The 21,961-nt window shown below is 46.7% G+C and overlaps 1 protein-coding gene across 3 annotated transcripts in view; it reads right to left on the bottom strand.

The window, feature by feature from the left end:
- Pbk (PDZ binding kinase) overlaps window positions 1-20,619 on the bottom strand; it is a 26,461-nt gene extending 5,842 nt beyond the window's left edge. The window contains exons 1-7 of one of the 3 annotated variants that reach the window (XM_029561133.1): window positions 20,434-20,619; window positions 17,266-17,343; window positions 15,142-15,229; window positions 14,207-14,380; window positions 4,032-4,125; window positions 1,237-1,379; window positions 528-697 (exon numbers count right to left, since the gene is read on the bottom strand). In XM_029561133.1, the coding sequence (XP_029416993.1) occupies window positions 528-697; window positions 1,237-1,379; window positions 4,032-4,125; window positions 14,207-14,380; window positions 15,142-15,229; window positions 17,266-17,307 (711 nt within the window). In that variant the 5' untranslated portion in view covers window positions 17,308-17,343; window positions 20,434-20,619. The remainder of the gene's footprint in view (window positions 1-527; window positions 698-1,236; window positions 1,380-4,031; window positions 4,126-14,206; window positions 14,381-15,141; window positions 15,230-17,265; window positions 17,344-20,433) is intronic. The other 2 variants (XM_029561132.1, XM_008828166.3) reach the window with 2 other exon arrangements.
- Between the last annotated feature and the right edge of the window lie 1,342 nt (window positions 20,620-21,961).

The following is a 21,961-nucleotide window of genomic DNA, read 5'->3' as shown; positions in this document are numbered from 1 at the left end:
TAAAATTTAATATCCTATAAGTAATCATTAAGAGGTTTACTTTTATCAACAGGGATTAGGAGATACTTCCTGGAATAATCTTAAAATTTATACTAAATTTATTAATACGATCTGTGCTGAAAAATTACTTGATGTAGATTATTTTAGACTTATGTTAAGGCCTTAAATAACACTTTGTTGATCAAAATTAAGATCTTTAAAGAAAATCTCCTTTGAAAAAGGAAAAAAAATTCCATCTTGAGGGCTAGAGAAATGGCTCGGGTTAAGAGCACTGGCTGCTCTTGCAGAAGACTGGGGTTTGGTTCCCAGTACCCACCAGGTGGCTAACAACCCACCATTACTCTAGTTTCAGGGAATCCATTGCTCTCTTCTGGCCTCTGGTGGGCAATGCATGACATGGGTGCACCTACATACATACAGGCAAAATACTCATAAAATAAAAATAAATCAATCCTGTCATTTAGTATACCAAGTGTTTAACGTCTTCATAGTTCACAAAAGTTATTTAAAATAACTAGCGTAGTTACCTTTAATCCTCTTGCCATGTTCAGAGCGACTTTTAGAATCAGAGCTGCAGGAAAAGGCTTCCCAGTGTCCCTGTTTTGCTCTTCTATAAAGTCATTCAGAGACTTCTCACCTCCATACTCCATAGCTAGGCACAGACTACCATCACTGGCTTCAGTAAAAGCACGATAACCTTAAGGAAACATGACAGTCCTTTACTAAACTAGTGAAAAACAATAGTAATTAGGCTCTTTCAGTAACATAACCTGGACTTGGACTAACACTAGCAATGAAACAGCAAACTGCTATGTTTGCAAAACTGACCCAGTAGAAGGAATACCTTCAAGTGCTTGTTTGTTTTGTGAATTACATTTTTATTCTGTGTTGCTTTCCTAAATAGAATGATCTCACTAGCTCCATTTGTACTAAAAATTGAATAATGAAAACAACCCAGGAAAATATAATCCCAAATTATCTAAAGGAAGACTATTTTATATTCCTGAACTCTTTACAGTACCAGCACCATGCTGATTATCTCTTCTGCCAACCCCATGAAGGCTAAACAAACACACTTAAGCATCTGAAGTATGGTATGTCAACGTTAAGTTTATTCCCAAGAACATCCAGGCACATCTCTTTTGTTTGTGAAATCACTTAAGAGTGCATGTGATGTTTCTAGATATGTACAACACTGTAGGGTCACAGATTGCCACCAGATAAATTTAAACATACCTATAATGTTTGGGTGACTAAGGTTTTTTAAAATCTCAGCTTCATCAGTTAGTCTCTTCTGATAGACAGTTCGATACTGATCGTTACACAGAGGATTTATCTTTTTCACAGCCCAAGGAGAACGAGACAAACCTCGTGGAGATCTAAAAAAAAAAAAAAAATATGTGTGTGTGTGTGTGTGTGTGTGTGTGTGTGTTACTCAAACGAGTAACAAGAACTTTCAAATTTTGATTCCATAAAAATTCGTTTTAAAAATATATCTAAAGTATTTTAGATCATCAGCATCTGTTACAATTCTATTTCAATAGGAAGTCATACACCGAGTAACATCTGACATCTGAACTCTGAGAAGGGTTTAAAGGATAAAGGCAAAATATTATAAATTTTATAAAATTATAAGCTTTAAACTTGAAAACTGCTATACTGTTTTCTAATATTTCTATCCTATTTTCTCAAACATTTATATGTACCAGAGATGAAATTATAAGATAATTAACACTTAAGAAATTTAACTTTAGGAGATGGCACAGTGGTTAAGAGCACTGGCTGCTCTCTTACAGACCTGGGTTTGGTTCCCAAGACCTATACAGCAGCTCATAATCACCTGTAACTCTAGTTCCAAGAGTTCCAATGGCCTCTTCTGGCCTCCATGGGCACTGCAAACATGTGGTGGACATACATACATGCAGGCAAAGCACTCATGCACATAAAAACAAAAATAAATCTTAAGGGGCTGGAAAGATGGCTCAGCTGTTAAGAGTACTGGCTGTTCCTGCAGACGACCAGGGTTCAGTTCCCAACATACACATAGCGGCTAATGACTGTTGATAATTCCAGTTCCAAGAGATCTGATCCCATCTTCTGGTCCCCATGGCAATTGCATGCATGTGGTGACTTACTTACATTGTAGAGCCCTGAGACCCTCTTCATTCACCTGCTACCCCCCAATCCCTCCAAACCCCCACTAATTGCTCTTTTAGCTTCTGTAAAATGCTTGGCTGCTGCTTTAGACATGCCTAGGCATACCCTGGCATGCCCTGACCCCTGCCTGCTATTCCCCACCCCCCTTCCAGGAAACTATAGATTAAGCAAGCCCGAGCATAAAAACTGCCCTATAAGGTAAAAAACGGACACTCCTGGCCCCACAGGTAACAGTCAGCACATTCCATAGCCCTGAGAATAGCACCTACCAATAAGAAACTTCCAGGGCTGCATCTTATACATCCAATCGGTTTAAAATTATGTTGGCGTGCACGGGCTCCTTGAACCAACCAAAATGTATCTTCGGTATCCCCCCCCCCCTTTGTCTAAAACTATAAAAGCCTCCACTCTCCCTTACTCTGGGCTCTCAGCACGGATCTGTTGAGTTGGTGAGGTCTGAGAGCCCGAGCTTAAGCCTGAATAAACCATAAACCTTTGCTTTTGCATTTTGGTGTGTTGGGTCCTCGGTGTCTTTTTGGGGTCCAGTAGATGAGGTACAACAACATGTAGGCAAAACACTCATATGCATAAAATAAATTTTAAAACATTTTTTAATCTTAAAAAGAATTTTTGTTTTTTGAGACAGGGTTTAACAATGTAGCCTCAAGTTAGCCTGAAACTCCCTATGTAGGCAAGGCTGGCCTCAACCTTACAGAGATCTGCCTGTTTCTGCCTCCCCAGTGCTGTGATTAAAGGTGTGCACCGCCATGCCCAGCCTTTAAAAAGAATTTTTAAAAATGAAACGTAAGTTTAAAAGAGATGCTAAAAAATATTTGGTCCATATATAGTTATCCAAAGCCATCTCTCCAGTGCCATTTTTTTTAAACCAATGTTTTTTTTAGTTTTATTTATAGGGCTGGAGAGATGGCTCAATGGTTAAGATCATTGGCTGCTCTTGCAGAGGACCCAGGTTTGATTCCCAGCACCCACATGGCAGCTAACATTGGTCTGTAACTCCAATTCTAAGGGATCTGACACCCTCTTCTGGCCTCTGCATGACATGGGTGCACTTACACACATGAAGGCAAAGTATGTAAGTACACCCATGTCGTGTCGTAGACATGCCCAGAGGACATAAAAGGGTGTCGGATACTCTGGAACTGTAGTTATGGATGGTTTTTAGCCACCACGTAGGTGCTGGGATTCAAACCCAGGTCTTCTGTAAGAATAGCCAGTACTCTTAACTGCTGAGCCATCTCTCCAGCCTCCACACTATTTTTTTGTTTGAAAATTTCATATATGCATATGTATTTTGATCAAATCCACTCCCTGTTCCCTCCTCCCCAGCTTCACATGCTCTTTTTTAAATCTACTGAGTCCCCTTAGTGCTGCCTTTATGTACTGGAGCGTGGGCAGTGTCTCAGGACTGCATCCCTGAAAGAAACTGACTCTCCCTCCCCAAGCAGCTATCAGCTGCCAATAGCTCCTCACCAGCAGTCGGACTGCATGAGCCCCTCCCCACCCAAAGCATGTTGTTCTTCACCAACAGATACTTCAACCGCACACACAACGCCTCGACTACCTTTTCACCATACTCAAAGACGTCTTCTAGGATCTTTCTACTACTTCCCCTTCTTGCAGAAGCTAAGGGGAAAGGGTTAAGTTACTCCCCTTTAATAATCCAGCAGGAAGAAGCTGGAAGAAAAGTATGCCATGCAGGGCTCTGGCAGCACTCAAAAGTCCTAAGGACTGAACTAGAGCACTCAGGCATGACCAGGAACATTCCTAATCCAGATATCTGAATTTTCATATTCCTTTTGTCTCCAGGTACAGTGGAACTATGGTTCCACATAAATCAGAAGTCTTGCACTCACCTTTTCATTAGGTAAACACTGACCCCAGTCCCGAAGCCAAGCTTCTGCATAAATGGAGAGGCAGGGATGTTTACACATGGAGTTGAACACAATACTAAATGTCAAAAACAAAAGTCAAAAATTAGCATTTGAAGAGACCTCTGCAAAAGCATCTTGACACCCTTAAGATACTATAGGACAAGGATCAACATTATCTTTTTAGAACTCAATGTGACAGCTATCTATCCTACTTTAAATGGATGTTCTTTGACCAAGACTACTTTGAGAACTTTCATATATTGACAGTAAATAGCCTGTTTCTTACAGCACAGAAGCTAAGAAGTGTGTGCCTGTGTGTGTGTGAATGCCAAGGTGTACAAATGGAGGTCAGAGGAAAACTGTGGAGCTGGTTCTCTCCTCCCACCTTTACATAGGTTCCAGGCAGAACAAACTCAAGTAGCCAGGTTTACACAACAAGCACCTTTACCTACTGAGCCATCTCACTGACCCTTTTGTTCACATTAAAAAAAATTTTTTTATTATATGCATGAGTATTTTTGTCTTCATGTTAGTGCACCATGTGCATGCAAATACACGAGGAGGCCAGAGAAGGGCATTGGATTCCCTGGAACCAGAGTTACAAATGATTGCCAACAAACACGTAGGCATGGGACTCGAACCCAGGTCCTCTAGAAGAGCAGCCAGTGCTCTTAACTGCTGAGCCATCTTTCCAGCCCCTCTTTTTTATATTCTTAAATGGCTCTCTTTTTCACATTCTTAAAAATAAAGATTATAGGGGTTGGAGGGATAGCTCAGTGGTTAAGAACACACATTGTTCTTGCAGAGGGGAGGAGTTTGGTTCCTAGTGTTGGGGATCCGGGGACTTGAGAATAATTGGAGACCACTCACCAGTACTTAGAATTTGGTTGAATTTATTGAAAAAGTCCAATCCTAGAGCAACTAGAGTCGGGTGTGGACTCCAGAAGCCAAACTGGAGTCTGGCTTGTTTTCGGGCTTGAGTTCGGGCCCCCAGAATCAGCAAGGAAGAATTACGGCTTTCGCCCACCAAGCTGAACTGAGAGTCCCGAACCAGGCTTGGGTATGCTTTTTATAGGGAGGTTTCACAAAAGCCCACGTACGCCAAGCATCTTTCAAAGTGATTGGATGGTCCCATGCTCTGAGTACGGGGAAGTTTCCTATTGGTAGGGGCTGTCTTCAGGGCATTGGAATGTGCTGACTGTTATCTGTGGGGCCAGGAATTTCTGGTCTTTACCTAATACGGTTTTCACATGCTCCGGCTTGTTGAATCTATAACTTTCTGAGAAGGAGAGTTGCAACATGTCTGGGCATGCCCGGGCTTGCCTAGTCATAGCCCTCAGTATGCGGCAAGAGAAACTTACCGTGTCTAAGACTAAAGGTTTGAGACTGAAGAAGGCAGTTTGTGAGAACCGAGCCAGCACAATCTGGGCCCTTCATTAGCACCCATGTCACATGAGTCACTATTGCATATAACTCCAGCTTCAGGAACTCCAGTGTTCTCTTCTGGCCTCCAAGGGTATCCACGTGCATGTGGCATAAATGCACATATATACATAAATAAAAATATATTTAAAAATAAAGAATATATAACGAAGTCCCAATATGGCCCTCAAAGTCTACCAGGCATGTCCACCTTTTTGACACTGTGACACAATGTCATCTATAAGGATCATGTCTGAGAACTGTGCAATCTAGTTACCAAAAATAAAACAACACACGAATATGTTATAATGTTTTAAGTAAGTCTACAATTTTGGGTCAGGCCACATTCATAGCCGCCCTGAGCAACATGCAGTCTGTGGGCTGCAGTTTGGACATGCCCAGAACTATGTTCTACCTCTACCTTGGCCTTTTACAAAATGTCTGTCAACCCTTGCACCACAGCATGTGCCCAAGAAGACCACACACGTCAGGTGCATATACACATTTAAATACTGGAATTTGCCTTTGCAACTGAAAAAACAAAACAAAACAAACCTAAATGTGCTGCAGAACATTTTATAGAGGAGTTCTGCTTCTGAGCATGAATATTAATTCATTGCTCTTGGAATTGCTATCTGATTGTGAACTGGAAAACCTGGCAAAATGCAACTGGATTTCAGATACTTGACCAGAGGCAAAGTAGAGCTGTGATCTCCGAGAAAGAGAAACCAATGAAGGCCCACCATTGCCCTGTGGGACTTCAAGGCAGTTCAGGTTTAAGCTCAGAGGAAACAGCCCAGCAGTCTCGTCAAACTGAGTAGACAGAGATCGGCAGTCCTGGAGGACCAGGTAGCTGGACTGTTCGCGGCAGAGAACAGAAGGGATGGTGTTGCACGCCTTTAATCCCAGTGCTTGGGGCAGAAGCAGGCGGATCTCTGTGAGTTCAAGGCCAGTCTGGTCTACATAGAGAGTTCCAGGACAGAAAGGAGACAAGCTCAAGCTTGATTTTACTCAGGGATAAATGATAACACTTTCAAACAAAGTAATATTCTTCCTTTAAGATTTATTTATTTTTACTTTACTTAAGGTTATGAGAGTCTGCCTGTATGGATGTATATATACTGTGCTCATGCCTGCTGCCTGAGGAGGCCAGGAAGAAAAGAGGAAGCCAAAGACTGAAAATATCTGAGTGCCTGGCTAAGTACTTAATTGCATGTATGAACCAGGAAAGCAATAGGCTAATGCTTGGAAACAGTGAAAGGCCAGGAATAAGATCCCTTTACCATCAGCCAGACGTGAAGCACTGTAGCATAGAGACTGCTGAAAAAAGTCCTCTAAAGACTAACAACTTGGCACTATAGCTAACTTTCAGCACAAGAAATCTATATAAAAGCTTAAAAGTTTATCTCAAAAGGAACACACAGATCATAACTTTGGAGCTTAATGAAACCAAACTCTCTGTAGACTAACAAAACCTAGCTAGCTCTCAATGATATAAAATATCTACTACCTAATTAAAAATTACCAGGTATGAAAGAAGGAAGAAAACATGGCTCATGCCAGAAGAAAAAAAAACAATCGAAACCAAGTAACAGGGATGGCAGAATCAGTAAATCTTAAGAACAGACACACAGCTTGGAAATATGCTCAATGATGTAAAGGCAAGTCTCGATATAATGAGGCATGAAAAGGTGTTTTTTAAAGGTCATGATGGGCTGGGCATGAGAGCACAGACTACAACCCCAACATCTGGCAGGCAGAGACAATGGAGGGGCTGGAGCCTGATAAAGGGCATCTGTGAACAGCCTACAGCTAATATTAATGCAAATGCATGCCCACTAACATTGCTATTCAAAGATATGCTGAGCCACTGTGGTAAGGAAACATTTAAAAAGTCATCGATACTAGAGTAGGAAAAACACTAAAAGTGTCTATTCATCTATACAACCAACTGCTTCCAATATCCTAAGCAATCGATCTGTGAGATGGCTCAGCAGGGGAAAGTGCTTGCTGTGCAAGCCTGAGGACCTGTTAGGGTCTGAGTGACTCCGTGGGTTTCCTGAGAGAACCAAAATGCACGAGCACGGAGATGTAATTCAAGCAAAGTCTTTATTAAGCCAGCTAGCTGAGGTCGACCGTCCTCCCAAGACACACAGGTCTGGTTGGAGCAATCGACCCCAAAGCAACTTCAGGCAAGGATTATATGGGGTTTCCACAGCCGTTGCACCAAAGCATTTCCACAACCAATAGTTTTAAAGCACCTAGCATACTTTAACCAATAGATTTAAAACAAATCAACCCTTCATGTGTGTCATCATCTGGGTGGTATGTGCCAGTTTCCTGACCTCTTCTTGTTATCTCTTACTTACACAAGCATGCCTACGTGACTTATCACGGGTCACGTCCTGGGGCTGCAGCCCACATCCTGTAATCTATCTCTGGGTGCCCTTGTTTCTCAATTTAGCTTTGGGTGGCTGTTTTTCCCAGAACTGGGTGGCCCTTACTCTAGGGTCAAGAAGTTATAAGCAATTAAACTTAAGTATTATTGAATTCTTTCTCTTTAATCTTTGATACCCTTTGCATCACCCCTTACATTTCCCCCCTTTTCTTGATCAGACTGAGGAATCTTCCTCAGCAGTATCTAAGGCTTGATATTTTTGGCGAAGGACCAAGAGTTGGACAGTGTCAAATTTCTCCTGAACAAACCTAAGCAGCCTATTTATTATGCATGGACCAATTGTGACTAATAACAGTAAGATGACTAGTGGCCCTGTGACGGCCAAGAAGAGGGTTGTAAACCATGGTTTATGCTTAAACCAAGACTCGAACCAGCCTTCATTATTTTCATACTCCTTGCGCCTCCTCTCCAGGTCCTTCTTTAACTTGGTCAAGGATTCCCTGATTGCCCCTGTCTTGTCTACATAGAAACAGCATTCTTCTTTCAAAGCTGCGCATAGCCCGCCTTCCTTTCAAAATGGGAGATCCAAGCCTCTTCTGTTTTGCAGCACCACCTCTGACAAGGAAGTGAGAGATTGCTCCAGGTCCAACATCGTCTGCCGGAGCTGTTCTAAGTCCCTGTCGATGGCCAGCCTTAGGGCTGTGAGCCCCTGTTCTCGCGTTACGAGGGCTGCGATTCCTGTCCCTGCTCCGGCCAACCCCATGGAGAAGAGGGTTCCAATGGTTAGGGCAGTGATGGGCTCCCTTTTTTTTCAGAGAGGACTCCATTCTTCCTCCCAATAGGAGAGGAGGGATTCATGAGAGTGGTATGAAAGACGGGGCAGAATGGCCACAAGCACACAAAACTCATTATTAGCATTAAACACAGAGGTGGATAGGGCAGGGGTGAGGCCTGTTTTTGAACAGAGCCACCAGCCCGAAGTGGGTATAATCCACTTCCCCTGCTCCCACAGGGTGTTATTACATGAGGAGCATAACTGGCTCTGGGATGTTGGAACTCTGCCCACACACGTGCCAGAGGCTGAGACCTGGGCAATAGTAAGTCACCACGGTCTCCCGTCCCAATAGGTGGGATGAGAGTTGTTGAGAGTATAAGAACTATTTATCCCGATTGCCTCATAAAAGGGTGGGGATCCTGGGTAGCACAGCCAACAGGGGTCAGTAAGAGAGGGAGTGGTATGATTAAGGGTTTCTACTACAGCTTGCACCATCTCCCACATAGGGTTTCTGGAAGTCAGTGGTTTCGCAGCCATCCCTGGCCTTCCCGTGGCTGAGGCTGCTGATGTCGCTACGGTGCCCGATGGCTTGAGGGTGGACCTAGGGGACCCAGGCGGGGGAGATTGGGGCCTCAGACGAGGGGTATTTAACACCGGGTTAGGCCCTACCGGCGACCTAACCACTGCCTCGACCTGGAGGAAGATCTGGAACAGGACCCCCCTCCATGGCATCTGGTAGGGCATCAGGCCCCATGTCAGCCCATTTATCCACTTTTTATCATTTTTTCCCTTTGAGGTAAGGGTGATTTTAACCTGGTTGGCCAGGGGAGATACTGTCCATTGGTTATATGGGGTAGTAAACCTCATATCAATCAGGTCAGGGGAAACCTTCCATTTCCACTGCCCATCATTAACCTCCACACAATTCCATTCAGCACAATAGAGTCTATCAGCACCCCCACAATTACGCCTCCACCAGCCTGTCCAAAAACCTGGACAAGTAAAGAACCCGTTTGCCCGCAAAGCTTGGCGGTTGACTGTGGATGACGAGTCAATCAAAGCCCTTTTTCTCATATAATGCTGTTCCTGGTGGTTTTTCTGGGGGAGGCGATAAAATTGCCCCAGTACAAGTTCTAAGTCAACATACAGATCTGGCCACCATGTCCACAACGGGGCGTATGAGAGGTGCGGTTCCATTCCTCATAGGCGTCACCGCTTCGCAGGATCCATGTCTGGCGTACCGGTTGGTGGGGGTTGACGCTCCGGGCTCCCGCTGACGCCGCTGCTCTTGAGAGGGTCCATAACAATGAGCCCATCAGCAGGAATCCCTTCATTTTCGGCTCAGGTGTAGTTTTAAGGAATTAGCAGGATTTTGCCGCACCTCCCACTCCTCCACACGGGGTCCTGGGTCTTTGAGAGGCAAGGCCTTCCGAATGTGGGTGTGATGGACATAGGGAGCGATACCGTCAACCTTGAGAGCAGTGGGGGTGGTAAATAGCACAACATAAGGTCCCTTCCATCTGGGTTCGAGAGTCCTCACTTTGTGTCTTTTGACCCAGACCATATCCCCTGGGACTATGCCATGTTCCGTGCTCGGAATTCTCCCACCCTCGTGATATGCTCTGATCAGGGGCCAAATTTTTTGCTGTACCTTGGCAAGAGCTTGCAACACATTTAAATAGTCAGGGACTGGGTCCTCCACACTAGGGAGCTGTACTCGCCGGGTTATGGGTGGAGGGGCTCCATACATTATCTCAAATGGAGTTAATCCATGCACATAGGGGGAGTTCCAAGCACGGAAGACAGATAAGGGAAGGAGGGTCACCCAGTCGCCGCCAGTCTCCATTACCAATTTAGAGAGGGTCTCCTTCAAGGTCCAATTCATTCTCTCTACCTGCCCAGAGCTTTGTGGGTTGTAAGCACAATGTAATTTCCAGTCTGTCCCCAAAGCTTGGGCCAGTCCTTGCAGGACTCTACTAACGAAAGCCAGGCCATTATCGGAACCTATGACCTCAGGGATCCCATATCTGGGGACTATCTCCTCTATTATTCTTTTTGCTACTACCTGGCTGGTCTCATGTTTGGTTGGAAAAGCCTCTACCCACCCTGAAAAGGTGTCCACCATAACCAGCAAATACTTATACCCATACTTTCCTGGTTTTACTTCAGTGAAGTCTATTTCCCAATTTCTCCCTGGAGCCCTCTCCCTTTCCCGAGTACCTGCTGGGTGCACCCCCTTTGGGGCTGGTCTTAGCATGGCACAGCTATCGCATTCCCTCATGATCTGACGAGCTGCCTCGCTCTGGTGAGAAAACACCAACTGCACAGACTGAAAAAGGCTGAGCAACTTTTTCCAGCTTAGATTGGTGGACTTGTGCAGATTGGCAAGCATGTACTGCCCTAGTGCTTCTGGCAGGATCAATCTACCTTCCTGGTCCCTACTCCAACCTCCCTCCCCAAGCTTCTTCCCCAGGACTCGCTTTCTAATCCACTCAAGGTCCTGAGGGGAATAGTCAGGTCTGGGAGGCAGGGCGGGCAGTTCAGGTATGGGTACCTTGAGAGCTGCAAGTATAATGGAGTCTGAGCGGGCCGCCCTCCTAGCTTCCACATCAGCAAGGTCATTGCCAATGGCTTCAGGACTCTTCTTTGATTGGTGGCCCCGCACATGTATAACTGCCACTGCTTTTGGTTTTTCAACAGCGGCTAGCAACCTTTGGACTTCTTGTAAATTTTTTAGCTCCTTTCCTTCTGCAGAACGGAATCCTCTTTCTCGGTAGATAGCGCCATGAACATGGACAGTGCCAAAGGCATACCTGCTATCTGTGTAGACGTTGGCCCGTTTGCCCTCTGCTCTCTCTAAAGCCTCAGTGAGAGCAATAAGTTCCGCCTTCTGGGCTGAGGTTCCAGGGGGCAGAGCTGCACTCCAGATAACTTCCCCTGTGTGGGTCACCACTGCCACCCCAGCTCTCCTGATCCCCTCCTGCACAAAGCTGCTCCCATCTGTGTACCAATTTAGTTCACAGTTTGGCAATGGCGTGTCTTTTAGGTCTGCTCGCACCTGGATGATCTCGGAGAGAATGTCTCTACAGTTATGGAGGGGGGCCGACAGGTCTGGGTCCGGCAGGAGGGTGGCAGGGTTCAGGGTCACTGGGTCAGAGAAGGCAATTCGTGGAGTCTAGCAGGAGCCCTTGGTAGTGGGTGAGTCTAGCATTCGTCATCCACTTTCCTGGAGGGTGCCTGAGAATCCCCTGTACGGTATGTGGGGCTGTCACCCTCAGGTTCTGGCCAAAAGTCAGCTTGTCTGCTTCTTTTACTAGTAGAGAGATGGCTGCCAGGATGCGCAGACAAGGTGGTCACGCAGAGGCTACTGGGTCCAGCCGTTTAGACAAGTAGGCCACAGGTCTCTTCCATGGGCCCAGCTGCTGAGCCAGGACTCCTTTAGCCACTCCTTTCTTATCATCTACAAACAGGATGAAGGGTTTTTCTGGGTCTGGCAGAGATAGGGCAGGGGCCTGGAGGAGGGCTTCTTTTAGTCTGTCAAAAGCCTCTTGTTGTTCCTGACTCCATTTCCAGCCCAGCCCTTCCTTAGTAGCCTTGTATAGCAGACAGGCTATTTCTGCGTACCCTAGGATCCAGAGCCTGCAGAACCCGGCTGAGCCAAGAAATTCCCTCACTCCCCAGGGTGAGGAGGGTGTGGGAATAGTCAGGATAGTTTGCTTCATGGCTTGTGTTAGCTACCAGGCTCCATCCGATATCCTGTACCCCAGGTAGACTACTGACCTCTGACAGATGTGGGCTTTCTTAGAGCTGGCTCAATATCCCAGTCCACCTAGGTTGGCCAGCAGGCTCCCCATGGCTTCTTCGCACTGCTCACGGGTTTCTGTGGCAAGCAACAGGTCATCCACATACTGCAGCAGTGTCACGCGGGGATGGCTCCCGCGAAAGGGCTCCAGGTCCCAGCTTAGGGCTTCATTAAACAAGGTGGGAGAGTTTTTGAAGCCCTGTGGCAATCTAGTCCAGGTAAGCTGCCCTGTTCTTCCTCCTCCTGGCTCTTGCCACTCAAAGGCAAACAAGGGCTGACTGACTTCAGAGAGGGGCACACTAAAGAAAGCATCTTTCAGATCCAGGGTAGTATACCACACATGGGACAGTGGCAGGTGACTGAGGAGAGTGTAAGGATTGGGCACCATAGGGTGAATGTCCTCTACCCTCTCATTGACCTTCCTCAAGTCCTGCACCGGCTGGTAATCTCCACTGCCAGCCTTTTTTTACTGGAAGCAGGGGCATATTCCATGCTGATCGGCAGAGTTTAAGGATTCCTGCCTCTATCAGTCTGTGGATATGAGGTGCTACCCCTTTCCTAGCCTCTTCCGGCATCGGATATTGCCGAACCCGGATGGGTAGGGCCGTGGCTTTGAGTTGGACAACAACTGGGGGCAGATGCTTGGCAAGGCCAATTTCCCCGGTTTCGGCCCATGCGGAAGGGAACCTCTGCAACCAGGAGTCCATTTCTCCCTGGCCCCCCTTTTCTTGATCCGCCTGAAACAGACGGTGTTCATCGGCCAGGGATAGAGACAGCACATGCACCGGCTGTAGAGGCTGCCCTTCTGAGTCCATGATCTTTATCCCCTCGGGTTTAAAATGGATACATGCCCAGACCTTGGTGAGTAGGTCCCTGCCCAGCAATGGTGCAGGGCTCTCGGGCACGACCAGGAAGGAGTGGGAGACCTGATGCCTCCCCAGGTCCACTTTTCTGTTGGTGGTCCAGGTACATCTCTTGGACCCTGTCGCTCCCTGGACTATGCTTGTGCGTCCTGGGTTCAGGGGGCCGTGAGCTTGGTTGAGAACTGAATATTGTGCCCCAGTATCTACCATGAACCCAATGGGAGTCCCCTCCATGCACAGAGTTACCCAAGACTCGGGGAGGGGTGCCGAGCCCCGTCCCCGTCAATTCTCCTCTCTTAGGTGCAGGGTCTTAACAGGGTTCCCTCCTCTTCCTTGTTTTCTTCTCTGTGGACGTTCTTTCTTCCAATGTCCATATCCTTTACACAGGGCGCATTGATCTCGTCCCAGTCGAGGTTGGCGGGGTCCCGTTCTTCGGGGTGACTCAGGGTTCTCTTTTACCCCAGCCAAGAATATATTGGCCATCTCCTCCTTGTTTCTTGTTCTCCCTTCTCTGGAATTTTCTGTCCTATTTCCTATTTTTGTCCTGCATCTCCCATTCTTCCGGAGTTTCCCTAGCATTGAAGGCCTTCTCTGCTTGCTGCAACATTTCCCTGATAGAGATTTCTCCCAGATCGTCCCATTTATGGAGTTTTCTCTGGATATCGGGGGCTGCCTGGTTGATAAATGAGAGGACCACAGCTGATCTATGTTCCTCTGCCTCTGGGTTTATAGGGGTGTACTGCCTGTAAGCATCAAACAGCCTCTCCAGATATGCGGCTGGGCTTTCAGTTTCCCCCTGAACAATAGTTTTTACCTTAGCCAGGTTAGTGGGCCGTCTGGCAGCTGCCTGGAGACCGGTCATTAGAGTCTGGCGGTAGACCCAGAGATGCTCCCTACCTTCTGTAGTCCCGAAATCCCAATTCGGGCATGTGAGCGGGAACGCCTCTTCGATGGCGGGCTGGAGGGTAGTGGGCCTTCCATTCTCTCCGAGGACATTCTTCCTGGCCTCACTGAGGATGCGCTCTCGCTCTTCCATTGTGAAGAGGGTACGGAGCAACTGCTGGCAATCGTCTCAGGTGGGACAATGGGTGAACATAATGGACTCTACCAAACCTATAAGACACTTAGGGTCCTCCGAAAAGGGAGGGTTTTGAGTCCTCCAATTATAGAGATCACTGGAGGAAAAGGGCCAATACTGATATTGTTGAGCTCCATCTGGACCGCCCGCGCTGATCACCTGTACCAGCAAGATAGGCACTGCTCCTTCCGAGGTGGAAGATGGAGCCTCTCCCTCTCGTTCCCTGGTCCCTCAAGGCCTTAATTGCATCCCTCCTGTCCCTCCCGGTCACCTGCCCTCCCCCGTTGAGGAGTCTGGGGAAGGGGCAGTCGCCTGGTCCCTGTGGGGCTCCACAGCCTCATCCTCCTTTCTCTCAGCTGCCTCACCTCCTCTCTCTCGTGGAGCCGCATATGGGGGTGGTTGCTCGGCAGGCAAGGGGGGGTATAGGGAGGAACTATCAGGGAGGACCGGCGGTGCACTAAGAATTCCACCCTTGCGACCGGAGGGCTTTAAACCTTCCTGGGAAACCAGGACAGAGGTCTTTGGGGGGTTGGTGTTAGGTTTCCCCACCAAAAAGGGGCTCAGCCAGGAGGGAGGATTCTTGGCCAGATTTTCCCAGACAAGAATATAGGGAAGTTGTCAGGGTGGCCCTCAGGGTCTGGCCAGGTGATAATAGCCTTGACCTTGCTGATAAGGTCCAGGGAAAGAGACCCCTGGACTGGCCAGCCTACTCCAAAGGAGGGCTATCCAGCTGAGCAGAGGATGTCAAACTTACCTTTCTTGATGTCAAGGCCCATATTCAAGACCAGTTTCTTCACTTCCAGAAAATGAGAAAAAATCAAACCTTTGGGAGTAGCCTGAGTCTGGCCCATAGTGGAGATTATAAGAAAGGAAAAAGGGAAGAAGGTAAAGATGCCACTCCAAATGAGATGACCCGTGTGTGTGCTTGTGAACGGGTGCCTGTTGTTGCACAGTTTTTTCTTCCGCGGGGGACACGAATTTATCTGGGATTCGCGGCTGTGACCCCCTTATCCTGTCATGGGAGTCTTTTGGCGGCAGGCACCCTAATGGCTCTTAACTGCCCAACCCGTGCCCGCGGGGAGTTTCAGTGGCAGAAGGGAGGGATCAAGAGAGTAGGAGAATCTTAGCGCAGAAAGAAATATAAATACGAACCACAACACAATATAACAATCAACAACGACACTAAACACACACACCACATCTGATTGCACTCACTCGGACCGGTCCTTCTCTCACTCTGGTGCGCACCACACTCACCACTTTCACTTTTAGGATCCTCGAGACTTCTCGTGACTCTCCCAAAAGGCGTCCACTCGGACTGCCGTAGGGTGATGAGCTCGATCTTCTCTTCTTCGGGTGCCAGGTTTCCGCCGATCGGGCTTGCCTTCCTAAGACCGAGTCACTCGGACCCTAGGGCCAGGGTTGGTTACCTGGGCTTCACCCAGGGTCACTAACCTGGGGGCCGGGACTACCAACCCGGACTTCCTCGCTTGGGGATCACTAACCTGAGACCAGACACGAGATGGCGACTCTCGCTTTATACTGGATTTATGCAGACACAAGGGAGCAACCCCCGAATTACACTGCCCCGTCTGGACAAAGAGACTCTGCCTCCGTTCGTCCTTTGTTTCCCCAGGAGCACCCGGATCCCGGACGAGCCCCCAAGTGTTAGGGTCCGAGTGACTCCGTGGGTTTCCTGAGAGAACCAAAATGCACGAGCACGGAGATGTAATTCAAGCAAAGTCTTTATTAAGCCAGCTAGCTGAGGTCGACCGTCCTCCCAAGACACACAGGTCTGGTTGGAGCAATCGACCCCAAAGCAACTTCAGGCAAGGATTATATGGGGTTTCCACAGCCGTTGCACCAAAGCCTGCGCATTTCCACAACCAATAGTTTTAAAGCACCTAGCATACTTTAACCAATAGATTTAAAACAAATCAACCCTTCATGTGTGTCACCATCTGGGTGGTACGTGCCAGTTTCCTGACCGCTTCTTGTTATCTCTTACTTACACAAGCATGCCTACGTGACTTATCACGGGTCACGTCCTGGGGCTGCAGCCCACATCCTGTAATCTATCTCTGGGTGCCCTTGTTTCTCAATTTAGCTTTGGGTGGCTGTTTTTCCCAGAACTAGGTGGCCCTTACTCTAGGGTCAAGAAGTTATAAGCAATTAAACTTAAGTATTATTGAATTCTTTCTCTTTAATCTTTGATACCCTCTGCATCACCCCCTTACAGACTGAGTTCCATCCCTGGATCCTACATGGAAAGGGAGAACTAACTCGTAAAAAATGTCCTCTGGCCTCCAGACTCATGCCCACATGCATGTGTGCACATACATACATACATACACACACACACATACACACAAAATAAATGAAATACAAGGCAGTAGAGTGAGTTAGCTCAGCTGTGGATACAAGATCAGTATGTAAATGTAACATGCCAGAAATGAAAAGTAGAAGATTCGCTCATTACTGTGACCTGAGCTAAGGCCCAAAAGTTGTTTTCTGCATATGGATTTCCAACTGTTACAAAGCATTTCCTTTGCTCATTGATCTGCCTAAGGAAACACTTCCCCTCAAAAGAGCAAAGCCTAAGGAAATACCTCATGAAGGAGAGGAAAAGGTAAAGCAATTCCTTACAGGTCTTAATGGTTCAAACCAAAAGGACTTTCTACTAGGCAGAACCCAAATCTAGAATGACAGTAAATCAGTCCACAGATAGCCAGACCCTGCTCTATTAGGTAAGGTATGTTAGATTAGTATTATTATAAAGATGACTCATGCTACAACTGTTCACTAAAGAAAATAAAGGAACAAATACAAAAACATTTTTAGCAAGGACAACAATGAAGGTCTCACTTCCCCAACTTACCAGATCTCCTCTTTTCAGATAATTTGTTTGGCGTCTTGACATTATTGATTCCTTCCATTATAACAATCTCTCAAAGTCCTAGGATGAAAATAAGCTAAATTACATGACAGTTTTAAAGAATGTGATTCTTACTCATGAGGAAAAATTCCTGTAACATTACATTATCATTTCATCAAGTAAATGTAAATTTTAAGACCTGAAAATGACCTCAACAAATAGTCTATTTCTATTTATGAAGGTAAAAGTGAAATCTAGCAGTATAATTTCTTACTGTGAGCGGTTAGGGGGTTTTATTTTAACTACAAAATATATACTTCAGGGCCAGCAATAAAAGCACTTGTCATCAAGCTTAACAACCTGAGTTCACATGGAAAGAGAGAACCTATTCTCACAATTATCTTCTGACCACATCTTGCATGACCCCCCCCACTAAATAAAATACTTTTTTTTAAGTTTAAAAATACATACTTGGTTTTTAAAAAATCTACATAGTTCAAAAAGGTATGCAGGGGCTGGGGATGTAGTTTAGCGATAGAATGTTAGCCTAGCATGCACAGCCCGGGGTTCAGTCCCCAACACACATGAGGAAATAATTATTTTTCTTAAAAAAAAAAAAAAGTAAGTAGTATGATTCCCTCTCACATTTCCCAGAAAAAGTTGTAACAGGTCTCATGACCCTTAAGAAACTCTTATATGCATGCATCTAATCCTAGGAGGCAGAGGCAGGCAGGCCTCTGAGTTCTAAGCCAACCTGGACTACAGAGTAAGCCCCAGGCCAGCCAGAGCCACATAGTGAGACGATGTCTCAAAACAACAAAAAGAAACAAAAACAGCTGGGTATGGTAGTACACACCTTTAATCCAGCACTTGGGAGGCAGAGGCAGGCAGATCTCTAGGAGATGGAGGCCAGCCTAGCCTACATAGCAAGTTCCAGGCTAGCTGGGGACTGCAGAGAGACTATCTCAAAAAGACAGAGAGAGAGAGAGAGAGAGAGAGAGAGAAAGAGAGAGAGAGAGAGAGAGAGAGAGAGAGAGAGAGAGAGAGAGAGAACAACAGCAAAAAACCAAAAACAAACCTAGACTTAAACAGGAAGGCTTCAGCATCCCCTAAGTCTAACCTCAGCTGTGTACCAAAACATGTCACTCCGTTCAGTTGTTTAATGATAATCTTTTTTCTTTCCTGGCTAAGTTTAGGCCTTAGTCTACTGACAACTTTCTGGCCATAGGCCTGAATATTGTCTCAATGACTATATATTCTATAGACATTGTTAAATAACTATACCAATTCTAAATTGCATGGTTATTAGATAATAGCATAAAATTGTGACTATTTTAATGAAGACAAACTGGAAATGTTACCTTTTGGCTTAGGGTTCAAAAGGCCCTGACATTTGATAGAGCCAGTGGATCTGTTGATTAGCTTGCTTAACTTGTTAATGTTTTGCTGAGTCAAGGTCTCGCCAGAGCTTAGAATGGCCTTCAAGTGGCCATGTAGCCCAGGCCACATGATCTCCAACATCACATCCCCCTGCCTTAGTTTCCCAAGTACTGAAATCACATTAGTGAACCATCCTGGTTATCCTGATAATTTATAGATTTTATTTTATTGTAATTGTGTGTGTGTGTGTGTGTGTGTGTGTGTGTGTGTCTGTGTGTGTCTGTGTGTCTGTAGGGGCATGTGCACATGAGTACAGATGGGGAGGAAGTCGGGGGGGGCGGGGCACAGATCCTTCTGGTGCTGGAGTTACAAGCAGTTGGGAGCCACCTGACATGGGTTCTGAAACCAACCCCACCCTCTGCAAGAGCAGTGCTAGCTCTTAACCACACAGTCATCTCTCTAGCCATCCTGATAAAACTGTCAATAATGCTGGATTTTTCAATGTCTCATTTCATTAACATCTGTCCTAATTTGTTCTTCATTGCTGTGACAAAATAGTCTGACCAATACCAACTTGGGGAGGAAAGGGTTTATTTGTCTTACATCTCCCAGGTCACAGTTCATCAGGGAGCCCAAGGTAGGAACTCAGGGCAGGAACCTGGAGGCAGGAGCTGGAGCATAGGCCATGGAGGAATGCTGCTTACTGGCTTGCTCTCTTGGCCCCTGCTCAGCCTGCTTTCTTATGCAACACAGGCCCACCTGCCCAGGGGTGCACTACCCACAGTGGGCTGGGCCCTCCCACATCACTCATCAAGATGATGCCCCTCAGACATGGCCACAGGCCAGTCCAATAGAGGCAATTCCCCAATTGAGGCTCCCTCAACCCAGGTGTGTCAAGTTGACACTAAAGCTATCCAGCACAACATCTGTGAACTGTACATGGCAATGGGTTTCATTATGACATATCGTACAGGTATACAAATGTATTTGGCCATTCAAAAATACCTCCAATATTCCCCTGTATGAAAGAAACTCTGCCCAGGCCACATTTCTTCCCCTCCCTGCCTGCCTTCTGATGAGATACATCACAGGTACTCAGTGCTACGAACCCAGGGCCCCAGCATGCAGGGTAAGCACTGTATCTATCCCCTGATCACTTCGCAGCCCACATCTCTGCCCTTCCTCTAAACCAGAAGCAGCATCCCCTGACGTGCTTCCCTGTCTCCTTGGATGGGGGGGGGGGGATTTTGTTCTGGAATCCTCACCCTCCGGATGGAGGTGCTCAGGGTCAGGGGCTCTGAGGTGTTCAGTGGTTCCCAGACAGCAACCCTGCATTTCCCTGCTGTCCCCTCCAGCCACTGTCCTCCCTCTGGTCCGCTTTCTGTCCCCTTCCCTCTGTCTTCCTCCCTTGGGTCACCATAGCAGTCAGGCCACTGTTGTGTCTTGTCCGTCCCCGTAACCCCGACCCCCTGCCTCACCCCCGTCGTCCTCCCCTAGGTCCGCTGTCATCCCAGGGCCCCTGTCCTCCCCTAGGTCCGCTGTCATCCCAGGGCCTCTGTCCTCCCCTAGGTCCTCGGTCCTCCCCTACGTCCGCTGTCATCCCAGGTCCGCTGTCATCCCGGGGCCTCTGTCCTTCCCAGAATCCGCTGTCATCCCAGGGCCTCTGCCTTCCCTTGAGTCCACCGTCCTCCCCCTCCGTCCTCCCAGAGCCTCTAATCTCGCCTGGGTCATTGGTCCTCACCTCCCCCGCAACCCCCCGCTGTCCCCCGGGTCTGCCACGCGCTCCCTTACCACAGTCGCACCCTCGGGTAAAAGGGCCGAAGCGACGAGGCTGACCAAAGCTGTCTTAACCCGGTCCCCGGAAGCAGTCCGGCAGCGACTCCGCAGCAGCACCCAGCCGCACCCGGCAGTAGCACTATGGCTCGGTAACCGCCGTTACCTTCAAACGCCGCGCGCTTTCAAAGGGCCTCGCGCACCCGACTACGGAGCGGCGCGAGGGACATAACTCCCGCCTTCGCGTTTCCTCTTTGGCGCTTGCATTCAACTGTCAGCAAACGGAGCTGCTTTCTAGGCTAATGATGACAATGATGACCGGAAAAGACAAATCATCGCATGTTACAGCAACTGTCAGCCCGTTGGAGAAACAAATCCTGACGAAAAATAACATGTACGCCTGTTTTGAAGGCTGATCTTCCCGAGTGTGTATTCATTAGTATGTTTTACTACAGATCCATGTGGCCTTAGAACATTGTAGAAATGTGTAGTTAGGTTCGAGTAGCCGTCGTTTTAGATTGAGAAGGAAACAATATTTAGGTATGGGTAACTTTAAAAAGTTGTATTTATTATTTATAATAATAAACTATATACTATGTGTATATGGTGGTGGTGGTGGTGGTGGTGGTGGTGTGTGTGTGTGTGTGTGTGTGTGTGTGTGTGTGTGTGTGATGTGGCATGTAGACTTCAGGCTCAGGCAACAAGTACTTTTACAACCACTGAACCATCTCACTGGCCCAGTTGTGCTAACACATAATTACCACATGCTGCTCAACAAATATTAACAGAACATCTATTATGTGCCAGATTTACACTTGAATGCCTACTACACAACATGATCTCCATTTTCACTACAAAGACATAAGTCAGTCACAGATTGCCCTTTTCAAACAGGAAGGCATTCCCTTAATATGTATGGTATTGAAGATGCCCTAAACAAAGAATACACACACACTCCCGCACACACACAGAGGCTTGCAAAATTGGAGTGCTCCCCCAACAGGAGCACATTGTGCTAGACTAGATAGCACAGCTTCTTTACTAAGATTTTTATCACATACCGATATGGCACATATGTTCATTCATGCTTTACACACACGCGCGTGCACGCACACAGACACACACACACACACACACACACACACACAAAGTGTACTCTTCTGGTGAAAGCAATTTCCTTGACATTACTACCTATTTTACTAAACTTCAAAAAAGGTTTCCCAGAACATTTTGAGGCTTTTTTTTTAATGGATTGACTACCAATCTGTGAGAGAAATAAAAATAGATGTATCTTTGTGTATAATCACAAATTAAATTTTTTGTTTCTTTTTTGAGACCAGGTCTCACTTTGTATCCCTGGCTAGCCTGGAACTCACTAAGACGAGGCTAGCCTTCAACTCACAAAGATCCTTCTGCCTCCTGAGATGTCCTGCCACACACAGCCACCAATTTTTTTTTAATTTTTTTGCAAACCATAGGACTTTATTAAGATGGAATCTCTGCTAATAGCGTAGAAGTTACTTGCCAAAATCCAATAAGTTCCCAA

Source organism: Nannospalax galili, unplaced genomic scaffold (genome assembly GCF_000622305.1).
Source record: "Nannospalax galili isolate Female #2095 unplaced genomic scaffold, S.galili_v1.0 scaffold612, whole genome shotgun sequence".
NCBI classification, from domain to species: domain Eukaryota; kingdom Metazoa; phylum Chordata; class Mammalia; order Rodentia; family Spalacidae; genus Nannospalax; species Nannospalax galili.
Note: the sequence above shows the minus strand (reverse complement) of the source record. Positions and strands in the feature narration are given on the sequence as shown.